Source organism: Mya arenaria, chromosome 10 (assembly GCF_026914265.1).
Source record: "Mya arenaria isolate MELC-2E11 chromosome 10, ASM2691426v1".
Classification (NCBI taxonomy): domain Eukaryota; kingdom Metazoa; phylum Mollusca; class Bivalvia; order Myida; family Myidae; genus Mya; species Mya arenaria.
The window spans coordinates 49,787,049-49,802,576 of NC_069131.1; the positions used below are offsets into that span (position 1 = coordinate 49,787,049).

The 15,528-nt window shown below is 34.6% G+C and overlaps 1 protein-coding gene across 1 annotated transcript; it reads left to right on the plus strand.

The window, feature by feature from the left end:
- The first annotated feature begins 626 nt into the window (after positions 1-626).
- LOC128205838 (antiviral innate immune response receptor RIG-I-like) lies at positions 627-15,101 on the plus strand. Its single transcript, XM_052907844.1, has 19 exons — positions 627-845; positions 2,345-2,994; positions 3,183-3,302; positions 4,103-4,225; positions 4,360-4,467; positions 4,771-4,920; positions 5,047-5,157; positions 5,469-5,606; positions 6,842-7,243; positions 7,609-7,730; positions 8,244-8,422; positions 8,537-8,735; positions 10,632-10,800; positions 11,124-11,219; positions 11,510-11,682; positions 12,330-12,468; positions 13,127-13,354; positions 13,831-13,998; positions 14,146-15,101. Exons 2-19 carry the CDS (start codon positions 2,367-2,369, stop codon positions 14,781-14,783), a joined length of 3,891 nt encoding a protein of 1,296 aa, XP_052763804.1. The 5' UTR covers positions 627-845; positions 2,345-2,366; the 3' UTR covers positions 14,784-15,101.
- The last annotated feature ends 427 nt before the right edge of the window (positions 15,102-15,528 follow it).

Genomic DNA, 15,528 nt, shown 5'->3' on the forward strand with positions numbered 1-15,528 from the left:
GTCTATGCTATTGTTGTGTTGGAATGTGGCCCATTTAATAGCGCTATAGTTGTTAAATCAGCTCCTGTCATCCATCAACTCGACAGTTTTGCTGCATGTTTCAGAGTTGCGACTAGATCGAACCAAACTATTAATAAACACCTACTTCAAACTTTTGATAGCACGTTATATAAGCGATCACTTTCTTTGCTCAATGATCAACATTAAGCATTATACATTTGATATCATAGAAAACATTCCGACATTTTCATTCAATAATCAGTGATAATACATTGGCCACACGTACGAAGATACCGCTTTTACTAGCGGATTTAGAGGGGGCGTACCCGGCGCGCACCCCCTATAAAATCGTCGAAGTTTACTTTATATATTAATATGGATGAAAAAAGTAATAAAATACGTTCATAATGCACCATTTCCGACAAGTTTCTGAAGTTTCCTCGAGGGAGTTACCCTGATTCCACATGCAAACAGTTTATACAATGTAGTTTCGTTTCTGTTGGAAGGGGCGCATGTTCAAAGGTTGCGCCCCCTCTAACGCAAATTTCTGGAACCGCTCGCGGCTTTGCAATCGATGAATATTATTTAAACATGCACACTACTCCATGTGCTCACCTAGTGCACGTTCTTATTGATAAGTGTGCGAACGTTTTATGTTACCACGTCGCTTTGCAAGTATATGAATTGAAAGTATATTTAGTGTGTCCGATCCATTTGCATGCTTAAGTTGGAAATTTAAGAATATGGACGACATTATTCACGTGGAACTGTTCTGAAATGGCCATATGTTAAAGATGTTTGTGTAGACTGAATGGACTTTCTATTTATGACTTCCGGAATGACAGGTAGGACGTTCACTTCTTGTTTCGATTTCAAACACATCCTTTTGACAGGAAATTATGATTATTATTACACTTCTATCAATTATCGAGTACATATAATAAAAAAGATACTAGAAGAACATCCATGTTAACAATATATCACATGTATATCTGTGTTAGAGCTGCATAAATACATGATAATCAAGCTTAAAATGCGTCACATAAAGAATACAGTTTGTTTATAAACAACTCTAGCAGATGACAATTTTGAAACGGAAATAAATTATATTCATATAAAGATGTACAATTTGTCTTATTGTAAATACAGCAACTGTACTTTACACTATTTGTTTCTGTGTTTTATCTCTTACAAATGTTTACAAATGTCATTGAGCTATAACGCACGATCTTCTATTTCAAACTGAGAGAAAATCAATGTATGCGTTAAGCGGACAATGTGTGTGAAGGTCCATTTATCATCATTCTTGTACGAATAAATGGAGCATAAGGAAAGGGGTTCCAAATAAGACTATAGCTTTCTCCTCATTCTTTTACTTGTAAATGTATTACAAAAACTATTTAAACCAAATGTATCATGAATTAAGGTAAATATTGTGGTACTTTAAAACAATATGGTAGTTTCCTTATGCATCGTAGGAGCGAGTACGTACTCAAGAGCGAGTGCGTACCTAGGAGCGAGTTCATACCTAGGAGAGAGTTCGTACATAGGCGCAAATTCATACATATGAGCGAATTCGGATTTGTAACTAGGAGCGAGTGTGTACTTCGGAGAGACATTTTAATGTAGAGTTATACTTTAAAAGCTTTCTCTTATGTACGAAATATATCATTTCGTTCTTGGTGACACTTCCCTGCTTCTACATGCTCTAATGATTTCATGTTGGTATTTGCTTTTAATCGGAATTTAAAAATAAGGATTTACAGAATAACCCCTAACTGGAAAAATAAAAGGAGCGAATTATTTGTATTTTTAAATACATGATAATCGATTGCCAAACACTTAAGTCCAAACAAGGCTCTGCTCAAACGTTTCGTATACTGCAGTCAAGTCGGGCATTGCAGGAACATTATTCTTTTAAATCAAGATCACTATAAACTAACAAATCAGGGGATCAGAGGGATGCTTTACAGTCGAAACTGTTTTCAAAATAATTCCAAACTATCAATCTTTTCTTTTCAATAATTGCTTGAAATCCTATTGCGAACACACTAGTTCTAGATAACTGATTCATTATTTTGATGAGACTTGTAATATTTGACTTCTTGATGAGCTTAGTATAATTTCCATTTATTCAAATTGTTTTAAATGCTCTTAAGAACCTTGTACGTGTCGATTTACTTTAAGTGTAACAAACTCTTTCAAGAATCTTTATTTAAAGTCGGGTATGTGTTTCAAATGCAAAGCAATATATAGATTGTCTTTATGTGGTTCTTGACTTATTCTTATTTGAAGAGTGTTGTAAAATGAGAATGTCCTTTCTTATTAGCATCTTTTATTTCAGACCAATGCTGTAAACACTAAATATGGAAGAGCTCTCTCAAGAAGAGAATAATTTCCATAGAATACAACTCCTTACGGAGACATGTTTGTTAAGGGCTCTAAGACAACTTTTAAGACAAGGTCCCCGTATAGTGACTTCAGATGGTAGATCATACCTGCTTCCGTTCAGTAAGTTCATTGCTGATAATGATGTAAAAAGATGCTTGAATGAATACTTCAATCTTCGACGTGGATCACCTCTAGGGCAAGGTCACACATTTGACCTTCCAAATGAGAACACAATGACCAACATTGATGGTTTGGATCTTGAAAATGTCCTTGTTATGGTCTGCATATACATCAAAAAAGATGCCGAGCCAAAGGATATTTTGAAAAGATGTACAGAAATTTACAATGAATTGAATCAGAAACAAAAGTTGAGCAACGTTGACTTTAATGCGATGTTTGTACGTTTGAAGTATTTATCATTGGAAATTTCAGACTATTTGCAGGACCAAGAATTGAAACAAAACATGAGTGCTTTGATACCCAGGTGTAAAAAACAAAGCATAGCCACTGATCTGCCTTTTGCTAATATATTCGAAAACAAATTAAACATCGATGAAATTAACACAATAGTTGGCAAATACTGTACCACATTCGACAAAATAGGTAAGTCTTCCAATCACTATCTTAAAACCTACTTTAATCATTAAAACTCTTTTGCATTTAGACTAACATTATTGGAAATTGTGATCAAATAAGCTGAAACAAATCGAAAAAACACCCATAAAAAACGTCTTCCATTTCACTCTTAACTTATTCGTGACTTATAAGCATAAAATATATGAATTGATCAGGGATTTCAAAAACTTTGTCTACTGACTCCGGTGTGGGTACCGAGATACAATCAGGACCAGAAGCATACAACACTGACATGCCAAGTCCACATAATGAAGATCCAAAGAAGAAAAATGATGGTAAAGCAATTGTTTATATACTTCGCTTTTTCATAAAGGCAATATACCTTGTTAAAGGGATTCCCTCACATATTTCGGTAACAACAGCTTCAAAACATGATAATATTTTATTTATATCTCTGAATAAACATGAAGCAGACATTAAGATCTACATATAAGTACTTGAAAATAATTACATAAATTCGAGATTAAATTCATTGATTTTTGTAGCAAATTGAAGCGTGTTTGTTAATGTTCAAATAATCATAAATGCGATATATCCCCATTGATCTGATAATGGCATTTGAGCATTGTTACAAGTGGCTCCATTTTATACACGAATTGAAAATGTCCGGGCCAATTAAACGTGTGTCTATCGCTACATATTTGATGACGGTATTTTGTTTTACCTTTACCTTTATGTTTCAACTAGCCAGTGTTTTCTACAAGCGTTCTCACTTCCAGCATGCCTTGACAATTATCTTAAGACATTTGTTGACTTGTGTTAACCTAATTAATGACGACAAAACATAACGAGAACATATCTTACTAATTACTGCATTATACTGATGAATGCCATCTCTAGTATGCTTGATGAGTATATATTATTTAAGTAGCAAAACATACTTTACATAGATTACTAACTCGATAGCCTAAATACAGGAATACTCCTATTGAATGTTAGGCTACAAATTAACTTCCCTCTGTATGTTATATATAAATGCACACCGTTCATTCGATTTTTTCGATTTTTTTTTCAGAACGAAATGCAAATGGCAAAAACAATACCACCATTATACGTTTTAGTATATTTATTGCAGGTGAAAGTATTCTGACTAGCCACATTTCTTGTGAATCAGGCTTCTCGGAAGACACCCCTGAACAAGAACCAGAAGTTGCTATAATGGGCGTCACAAAGATAAACGGAGAGGACGAACCTAAAGGTTTGTTGGATTTTCTAATCATTCTTATAGATTATTCTTTTAAACGTGTGTTTTGATTAAATAAATGTGTACATTTCTCTTTGTAAAACAAACTATGCAAAATGGTACGACTAATTGTTGCCATAATATTAAAGCAAAGAAAAGGCGGATCGATATCACAAATGACAAGCTACCTGCGCCTAACGTAAGCCCTGAAAGTTCCTCCGTTGACGGAGAGATCATCACACTAACAGCTACCACAGGTAGGCAAATAGTGTACTTACTTAAAGTAAGGTTTTTATATAAAACAATCATCAAAAATGATACGCTAAATTAATAAAGTACCATATATGTTGCAGAACTTATTCAAATAAGTCATATTAGGCATATTGCTATGTTGTGAAATCTTAGATCATACAGTCGATTCTACCAATTCACAAATTCTGCAAGTTTCTCTTAATCATTTGTACCATAAGGACATCCATTTTGCACATGGTTATATTTAGATAAAGTATGAGAAAACACTAAGAAGTAATGACTATTGCGTTTTCCATTTGTCTACCAAGACTATGAACTTGGTGATATTGAACAGAACACTCCTACTTCTGACATACATCAGCACGCGGATATTATGAAAGACTGTTCAGGACACGATAACAACACAAACAAGTCGCCAGCATCTGTGCCTATGAAAGGTGAATCAGGGCCTTTGCAAGGTAATAACATAACAAAACATAATTCCACTTAACTTAATGAATATAACAACTTCGTTTTGCCTAACACAGTTTACACCTATTCTACTTATATACAGGAATACTTAAAATATTGGCTGTATATTTTAGCAAAGAAAAGACGGATCGATATCACACCTGATAAACTGCCGTTGTCCAACGTAAGCCCTGGTATGTCCAATAGCGTGGACGAAGAGATCATCGCACTATACGCTACCACAGGTAGGGATATAGTGTACATACATTAAATTAAGCCTATAATATAATGAGTTTTATTTAAAGTGATACGCCAAAGGATCTTATATGTTAATGAGGACAAATATTGAATTTGAACATGCAATAAGGCATATTGCTATATTGCGAAGAATTTGTCCATACAATCGAATCCACCTATTGACATAGTGTGCAGGTTTCTCTAAATAATTTTTACTACTAGACCAACACGTTTGTACAAATTCTTATACAGGTATAGTATAAGTACGAGTAATATTGAGAAAAACAAAATATCTCGTGTTTATATTTTTTCAATGTAGACTATGAGCTCAATGAACGTGGTCATATTGAGCACAACACATCTACTTCTGACATACATCAGCAAGCAAATGTTGTTGAAGGATGTGTCGGACACGATACCCACACCAACATGTCGACAGCATCAGAGCCTTTTAAAGGTAACAACATAACAAAACTTTATTCCACCTAACTAAAAAAAATACTTCGTTGGTTTGCCCGACACAGCTTTTGCCTTTTCTTTTTATATTCAGCAATACATTAACAAGTTACTATTTCATCAATCATGCATTTTGTTTAAAAAACAACTATTATTTCCATATAGCGTTATACAGAGATAACAACGTTAAGGCGACATTACCCCATGTTTTATGTCGCCTGTCTAGCATGGTAGACACATAGACACCATATATTTCGGCATCGTCGTCTTCGTCGTTGTCCTTGTCCATTCCGTAACGCTTTCAAATCTGCTCCCTAACGTTTATATAACTTGATAGACAAACATGAGTGTCTGTATTCGAAAATTATGTTAGTTAATTTATTTTACTGACCGTTCCAAGGCGGTACCTAACAATCCTTGATAAACACATATAGTTTTATATAGTATATATGCACTGTGTTGTTTGTGGATTTTGTACTGTTGTTCCGTGTTTCATGTTTGCGATTTTTGTTTTAGTGTTCTATGTCTTTGGCGTTTACCCTCCGCCATAAAACAGGGTTTATGTTTAAACTTTTGGCTTCTGAAGTTGTTTCTGTAGCTTTTCATATACATACTCAGTACTGTTACACATTAATCGGTACTACACTTATAACGCCAATTGCAAGATAACGGTGCTACTAGTACGGAATGTTAACGTATTTTGGAATAACGCAGCCGAGAATAGAACACACAACCTTCTGCACCTGAAGCGGACACTCAACCACGATGCTATCGGGCGTAAAACTCCCAACATATTAGTGTTAGCCAAACCAAAATATGTATTCGCCTTGTAGACTTTGGCGGTAAAAATACTACTGGTAGTAACCTCATATTTATATCCTATTCGAAAAGTATTCGAGCCTTGTTAGATGTTGAAACATTGATAGAGTGAACACTGGGAAAAAACAACAACTTTGTCAACAAAGAATGTAAGGTAGTTACAATATACTATGCCAATGGTTACAAACATACATGACACAGTAGAAAACATTGATAATACAACAAAATGGAACGAAATTTAATATATCTATTTGATGAATTTTCTTAAAAGAAATCCCGTACGAACAGTCCGACAATTTGCTGCTTGCAATACCAAAATAATGTCCTGAACAATTTATGTATCTTAAATTCGATTTAAGGCATAGCAAACAGTACAGGTTTTTTATGAAATGGTTCATATATTTTTTTTTCTTTCAGGTCATATGTCTCCACTGCTCATATTTCACTGCTCAGCCGATGAAGCCCTTGCACGTTCTATAGCTGCCGGACTTGAAGATTCATTTGGATTTGTTCCCACAGTGATGGCATTAACGACCATGCAAGCGTATGGTGTACATAACTTTCGGAATTTAAAGGATACGTTTACTATACTTGGACGTGGTATGCTTATCGTCACGAATGATACCAGTGAAGAGTTTCAGGATTATGCCAGGAGGTTTGTAAAGGAACTGCCTCCAGACTTGTCCGAGACGATAACATTGGTCCTTCAAACAGTTACCAAAGAGGATTTTGGAATAGATGAAACGTTTACAGGGAAGTTACTTGAATTCAAGCACAAAAATGATGTCAACATTCCTAAAATTTCCCTTGCACTAAACGGTATTGTATTTACATACTCCTAATCTTAATTATTGAAAACATCGAACGGACAGTTCTGTCAACAAGCAATTCACGTTAAACGATGCTTCTGGAAAACGAATGTCTTTATTTTTGTTGTTAAATCCGCTTCAACATTCCCAAAGTTTGACACGTTGTAACGCATGGCATGATATGTATCACCACGGTAGACTACGTCTAACTAAAGTTTGATTAACACTGAATTTACTACTACGTATTTGACGTTAAGACGTTGTCATATAAGAAAAAAATCTTCTGATTTTACTGATTAAATTATTATTATTTTCGAAAAAGATGCGATATCAGTACTGATTTTACTGATTATTTTTTTTTTTTTTTCGAAAAAGATGCGATATCAGTACGCGGATACCAGAAAGAGCTTGCCGAAAAAGCATGTGATGGACACAATGTTATAATCATGGCGCCGACCAACGCAGGCAAAACACAGGTAGCCTGCAAAATTGTTGAGGTAATGAATAATGACGAAGAGAAAGGTTTAATAGTATATTTAAAACTTATATGTATAATAGTACATACTAGCGGAAATGTAACTGTTTATGATAAGAAATTGCATTAGACGATCCGGGGGCGCTCGGTAAATAAATAATATTTACCCGAAAATTAACCATACCAATATTGCTAGGATACAGAGGAGTACCTCAACATAGATGGCAAATTTCCGCATTAACGTTTCTATACAAGATGCTTTCTTCAGTTATCACATAACTGATAGGTTTTCTGTTATACGAGGGACCTATAACGCTTGTATATATTCAATCGACAACGTTTCTATCAAATTTATTTTTTTAGCAATATTAAAAGCTTGAACAAAGATTTTAGATTATTAATCCTTTCTTCTTTGAATTTCAATATATAGAAATGAATTACGTGATGGACGGCATCATGTTTTGTCGTATAAGACGTTAAAATATTCATAATTGAATGTTCCTTAAATTTTCTGCTAATCAGTATTACATTTCAGATGCACTTCCAGAATTTCAACACTAGAACGCCGAGAGTCCTGTTTCTGGTTGAAAATGAGGCCTTAGCTTTGCAGCAGGGTCAGGTCTGTGAAAAACTGTTGCGTTGGAAACGAACAAAAGTATTTACCGGAAACACACAGCGCTCGAAGAGTCAATATATATGGGATTATTTAGATAAGTATGTCCAACGTTGCCATTATTTTCTGATTCAAGAAGAATCATAGTGAATTATTATGGACATTGTCACTTATGTTAAACTCTTTTAAAACTTGACATTATGAGTTTTTTGTAGGCGGGACATATTCGTTGTCACAGCACAGATTCTGGTCAACGCTTTAAAAGCTGGTAAAATAGAAAGTTTGCAAGAGTTCAGCCTGATAGTATTTGATGAGTGCCACCATTCAAAGAAACAACACATGTACAATGAACTCATGAGCAAATATCTGGACTTGAAAATAAAATGCGATCTCAGCGGGTCGGATCTTCCACAGGTGATATTTTCTTTGCATTCGTCTCTTGTTAATACTTGTGATGTTTGTCACTTTTAATATTAAAATCACAAGATTCTTCTTAAAAGTCTGTGCAAAACATAAAATCAATGATGTTATCACGCGCTACATTTTATTTTGAGACAAACCTAGAACGAAAATATAAATCTTTCGAAAGACCTTTATCCGGCCGAAAATGCCCAAAACATTGGAATACATTTTGTTTGCTTATGACGTCAATTTCACGTGGTATGTCATGGTGCTAATGTCCGTAAAACCCAACTATTTATTTTGAATAGTCAAACAGCAGCTTTCTTTGTTTAGCTGTGCTCCCTGTTAGTATTGCATTTCCTTAATTACTTATTTCAGTTTCATTACGAAATTAATATATGCCGAAGGAAATAACTGTCGACTATATCTGTGTATAAAGCAGATGGCATTCTTTCCAAATCCGCCCCTGCTACGACAAGGGCTAATCTTGAAGCAAAGACCCATTTAAGGATTCCTTGTTCGGTCGAATAGCTCACTGCCACCAATATTTCGTTAGATAATCCACTAACCTTTTATCTAGAGAGCTTCACAAACATGAAGCAATGAACATCATCGTATTTTCCTCTATTACCATTTATTCATTAATAGTTAAAAGACCCAAAGCATATTCACGAATCAACATGTCTTAAACTAAATAGCATTATCATGACAATCCCCAACAACTTAGATGTATAGCAACCATTCTTCTCTTCCCTAACGTTCCCCTTCTATACACCAATGCAAGATGGCAGTACTGTATAACTGCGTGTCGGCAGTGTTATTAAACTGATCTCCGCCCGCAATGCCCTCTGTCGGCAGTATTATGTATTTGCTGTACCTACAAGTTTCGTAGCTACCTCTGTCGGAAGAATTACATAACCAATCTCTGTCGGCTGTGCCCACTGCCGGCAGTATTACATAACTGCCGTGCAACCAGAGCAACCAGCTGGCTTATCCTGAATCATTAAATTCAAATATGAAAAATATTTAACAATTGTAAAAGAGGACTCAGAACAGGTGCTTTTAGCCTTAGCAACTCTTAAAATTGCAACAGTATAGAGCATAAATATTAGTTAGTATCATCTAGATATCCACCGCATTACCTGTTTGAATCATAATCAAAGAGTAATTGTTAGCAATATGCTGGTGCAAATTCAGTCGTTTTAGTCGTATAAGAAATAAAATTAGAAGTATGGTCTTAATCTAAATGGAATATGCTTTACATACTTGCCATACATATTATTTGAATTCCGTTTAGTGTAAAGTAAATGTTGGAGTTGTTAACATTGGATTTGTCTTGGTTTTCAAGTAGCTTCATGCATATATTTCATCTAAATAAACCCATACATTGTAGTTTAAAGAACCAATGCTACCATGATTGTAGGCAGTTATTTAATAAATACCCTGGCATAACACTGATTCTGTGCACTCTTCCCTCGAGTTAACAAGATCACTGCAATCGCTTCATTCCCCCAGGAAGAGAACAATCATCTTGTTTCACTACCCGGTTTATTCAAAGCATATCAGGAATGCTTCAATATTTGACCTTTTTTTCTGATGCCCGTTTCAATTAAGATTTAGTCGATTTGAGTCGATTATTGAAATGATCTTAGTACCGTTAATTTGCTACATATTTGTGTGAATTAAACTGTAGTAAGTATTACTAAAATATCAGAAATCAAAGTTTTGATATTATTAAACAATGGAAGTGTTTCCTTATATATATATTTAAGATTGTTGAAGGTATGATTTTGGAGCCTTAAGGAAACAGGCCCCGGATGAGCAATCAACGGGCTGGTTCAGTTTTTTCTTTTCTTTGTCTATTGCAGCAAAGGTTATGTTCATTTTAGAAATGTGTGTATGTTTTAGATCGTTGGTTTGACCGCTTCCCTTGGTGTAGGAGGAAAGACGTTAGCAGTCTACGGACTTAAATACATGAAACAAATAGTTGCTAATATGGATGCCAAGTTTTTGTGTACAATTCGAAGTGAAGCGTCAAAGACAGAGCTGAGAAAATATGTCAGCTCCCCAAAAGAAGGTAGAGTATAACAGACGACAAACTATAATCTGCCTCTCCCTAAACCTTCAAATACGCTTTCATTAAACATTATTGAAATCCTTGATATAAGTAGGCGTTTAAAATTCACATTGCATGGAATACAGTAAAAAAGCCCCTAGAGAAATATTGGGAAAGTGTGTGTTAAAATCTATTCATAATTTGGTATCATAGGTCAAGAATTCGAATGTTTTACAAAGGTCGATTTTTCATAATCATATTGAAAACCTGTTTGCATAACAAACATAAAGATCAAAACACATTAATGTTTGTGTTAAAAAAACCTTTTTACGATATTTTTTTAGCGCTTATCGGCGTGGAAAGCCGAGCCAATGATGTTTTTAAGAAAGCTCTGGAAGATATTGCACAGAATATCAGCGAATACATCAACACAGATCAAAGTAAAGTAACGTACTGTATATAAATTCACCATGTTCATTTGTTATTAAAAGTGTATAAACATGGTTTCATTGGCTAAACGATTATGAATAATCAAAACAAAACAAGGCGCATCTACATCATGTTGATGAATATTTATTTTTTATAACATTAATTTTAGGTAAACTGAATTTGAAAACGGTGACGGGTATAGACAACGTTTCAGTTTGGTCGACTTATGTGTGAAGTGTTACTATGTATGAAGTAATTAAATAATAATCATTTAATTGTGCATCATATTTTCCTTTTCAAGCTGTCATGGGAGCCTCTATTGAAGACAAAGAGCGATTACAAGACTGCAATATCCCACTGACCTTTGGAACAGACGCATACCAGCAGTGGAGTTCTGAATTTGTACAAACAATTGCAAAGATTGATTCCGATGACATAAGACGAGTTCTTGAGCCATGTTCGAAATATCTTGAGGTAATTCTTTAATTTAGGTTACAACAAACTGATTTTGTTTAGCATCATTTGGCTGGCAGTGTTTATGTTAGTTCTTTTAATGTCAATCGTGAAGTATAAAACTGTGACATCTGACCAACGTCGATAGCTGACGAGCTCACGATAACTCCCACTTTGTGCGACTTCATATTCAAGAACTCCTCTTTTCGGTCATACAAATATTTGCATTTCTCCTGTATCATTACACGTTTAGATAACGTTTAGCAACCTTTAATATGTGCAGATTAATCGACTCGCTAAAGTGTTAAATACTATAATTATTATTAATTATCAACAAAACAAGTAAATTATTATAAATGAGTATTTTTTTAAAACACTTTGAAAACATAATGGACACGCCAAGCTGCCAAAATACAACGAATACTCTGTTTATAGACACGTTACAGACTCTAAAGAAGGAACTCATAACGTCATTAAACAAAACAACAACAAAAAGGCTACAAAGTCTACGCATGATTCAAATTTCATATATTGATAAGTATTGGTGTTACCATATTGGAACGATCCTCAAAACAGGATTTCACTGGAGATTGAGTTTTTACCTCTAACGATATGAATTGTGCGATCCCCGACAGTTATTTTTGAACTGTACGTTTTTCTCTTTTTAGGTATATAACAAAGCTCTTCTAGTTTACAACGATGCACGACTAACCGAAGCAATGGCGATTCTTTCAGAGTTTATAGACGACGTTAGAGAGGTAGAGACTGACCATTCAGCGGACAGTTTCCTTCTTGGAACCTACAATGGCGAGTATACCTTTGCTAAATATCGCAACAGGAACCATACACTATGGAATAAGGGATAAAGCTTTTTATAAAATAGGACATACACATGATCACGTATTGTTATAAGACATGCATGATAAATTTCGTTGTTGATGTTAATATTCTCTTTTAAATTAATCGTACATCACAAATACACAACATAGTTTGCAACGCAAAATTGTTGGAAAACATAGTTGCTGTTCTCGTATAGTTTGTACAATATGCGGCTATTGCGATCAACTTCTCACAATACAATGTCAATTCAAGAAACAAGTTCACTAGTCAAACCCTGATTAGAGGAAAAAGATAAAGGTCCGACACACCCTGAGAGAGACAAACAATATTACAAAACGATACATCCAAGTCTGTATAAAAAAAAAGTTGGGGATACCGCCTTGGAACTGTCAATGAAATATAACATCACTGGATTTTTACTAGTTTATGGGAACCCAACCTCTTACTTGCCTTAACACTTGTGAAATTATGACCTCGAGTTTTTGTATGATATGTGAAGTAGGGACCGGCAATGGTGCACGAGCGCTTGTGTTTTTGTTTCGAGTTATCGTCAGCATATTTTATATGAAAATAGTAGTAATATAGGTCGGGACATACCCACGAATATTCATTCATATATTTCCAGATTTGCTACAAAGGACGTCTGGTTTTGAAGATAGAAACCCTAAGCTGATGAAATTGCAAGAAATCCTGGAAGAAAACCTTCTACCGTTTACAGAGTCTCGGGGAATAATATTTGTTAAAACAAGAGAGTTAGCTGCTGCCCTTGTTGACTGGATAAATAACACAGAACCAATCAGTGCCTTGAACGCTGCGCAGTTTGTTGGCCAAGGAAATGAGTCTTCAGATGGTGGTCAGTAAACTGTTACCAAGTATTTAAGCAAACTTGATTTTGTCAATACTTTGACTCATCATATTCATATTGAGCCGCTAGATTAAGAAGCAATACTTAACTCCAAATTTTTATTGAGAAAAAGCATGCCACCAATTGATGTCTTCACTATTTAATAATTAACTGTTCGGTGCTGTGAAATGTACAACATGATATATCATCTCATTGAAATTAACGTTAACTAAAGAAGGCGGGTGAAGATGGTCTTGTGGTAAAGATATGTAAACTATTCCCTATCTATCATTGAGTAGGTATTCAGTTGTACTCTATGTAAAATTGTACGTATTGTATGTGTGTTCATTGTCTAGGTTTTTTAATATGTGTTTAGTATGCTGTATTTCACTCTAAGACTTAATTAAAGAGAATAATAATAACTTAAACTGTAACAGATATATGTTGTAATATTACTGTTGTAACATTTGGTAAATCTGTTAAAGGTATGACAAAGGTTAGGCAAAAGGATGTTTTGGGATTCTTCAAAAAGGGTGTACATCGGGTTGTTATTGCGACCTCTGTCGCAGAGGAGGGATTAGACATCACCCAATGTAACCTTGTCATAAGATACATGCATGTTACAAACGAAATTGTTCGTTTACAATCTAGAGGTAAGATTTTATTTTAAACCATTTACTAAAAAAGGCAAAGCTGTTTTTTGGAAAAAATAATGTTTACATAGCATTGCCAAGCAGCAATTAGTATAGTTACTATATTCATGAATACTAAAAAAATATCTATGGTATTCTTTCATTAAGGGAGAGCAAGGGCAGAAGATAGCAAATACTTTGTAATTGCCGAGAAAGGAAGTCCTATCCTAGATAAAGAAGAAAAAAACAAACGATGTGAAGAAATAATGAATGAAATTGTCCCAGATTTGCAAGTGTATTTGGAGAAGCCTGAAAACAATTGGGAAACAGAAATGCTTGAAATGCAAAAAGCCATGAAGAACAAGGAAGACCAAATGCAACGCGAAAGACTAGATAATATGAGCGATGATGCTTGCGAATTTCAGTGTATGAAATGCAGTTCATTTATTTGTTTATCTGAAGATATACGCACAATAAAAGGTTCATTTCACATTGTCGTCAATATTGACATAAATGGGCGAATAAGACTGCAGAGGGGTAAACCTGTTTTTATTGAACCCGACGATGTTGAATATGGCGGGAAAATATTCTGTATGCAAAGCGATTGCCAAAAAGAACTAGGAACACTTTGCACGTACAGAGATATTGTGTTTCCTGTGATCAAATTGAAATTGGTTCGAGTGGTGAACAAAAATGGAGACGGAAATAAGTACAAGAAATGGAAACAACTCACTTGTCGCATCCATGAGCTGTCGGATGACGAATTCTACTCCCTGGTCGAGGAAAGAAAAACGAACTTATTTTAGTGAATATAAGAAGGAAAAAGAACAGTGTTATACTAGTTGTTGTTTATGTATTGGCAGGATGACCATAAGCCAGAACCTAAAAAGGCCATGCAAAAGGGGTAGTATTAATGATAGACGATTTATTTCAAGCGTCATTACAAATGAGCGATTCAGTTCAATTAACCGATTTGGTAGTCTTTTGGCTTGCGGTCATGTTTGAAAAGATTATCACCATTTTCATACGAATGGATGAATGGGTGATATTATATTGCTTATATTCCTATTAAATAATTTACTGTTTATTATTCAAATGTATTAAACATACTGATTCAGAACATGGTTAAAAGTTGATTCGTTTTATCCACTAACATCAAAATAAAAATGATGTTAATTAAGTACTAATGCTATCTTACTGAATTTGTAAAGTACATATATACGTACAACGGGATACACGTATCAACGATCGTATCATACACTCACTTATTTAAACTGATCATTCCCCGAACAACTATTATTTATTTTAAAATACGTTGTTTCGTTTGTCGAATATATCACAGGTAGATTGTATTTGAAAATAACACTTTATTAAGTTATATTAGGGCAATCTTAATCTTTGTTATACTTTGTTTTTACTTGAAACAACAACTCATATGTGCAATACCAGACGAGCAACTTACTGAGTGATGACGTGCAGCCGACAAAGAATACACATGAGTTTTTAAGATATGTAAATACAAATACTCTTTAGCAAAGAAGTAAGCACTGG

Bases quoted from the DNA above. Each gene is read 5' to 3' on its own strand.
- LOC128205838 (XM_052907844.1), top strand. From the start codon at position 2,367: ATGGAAGAGCTCTCTCAAGAAGAGAATAATTTCCATAGAATACAACTC. The intron at 4,468-4,770 runs GTAGGCAAATAG...TTGTCTACCAAG, and splicing joins CACACTAACAGCTACCACAG to ACTATGAACTTGGTGATATT. The intron at 13,999-14,145 runs GTAAGATTTTAT...TCTTTCATTAAG, and splicing joins TGTTCGTTTACAATCTAGAG to GGAGAGCAAGGGCAGAAGAT.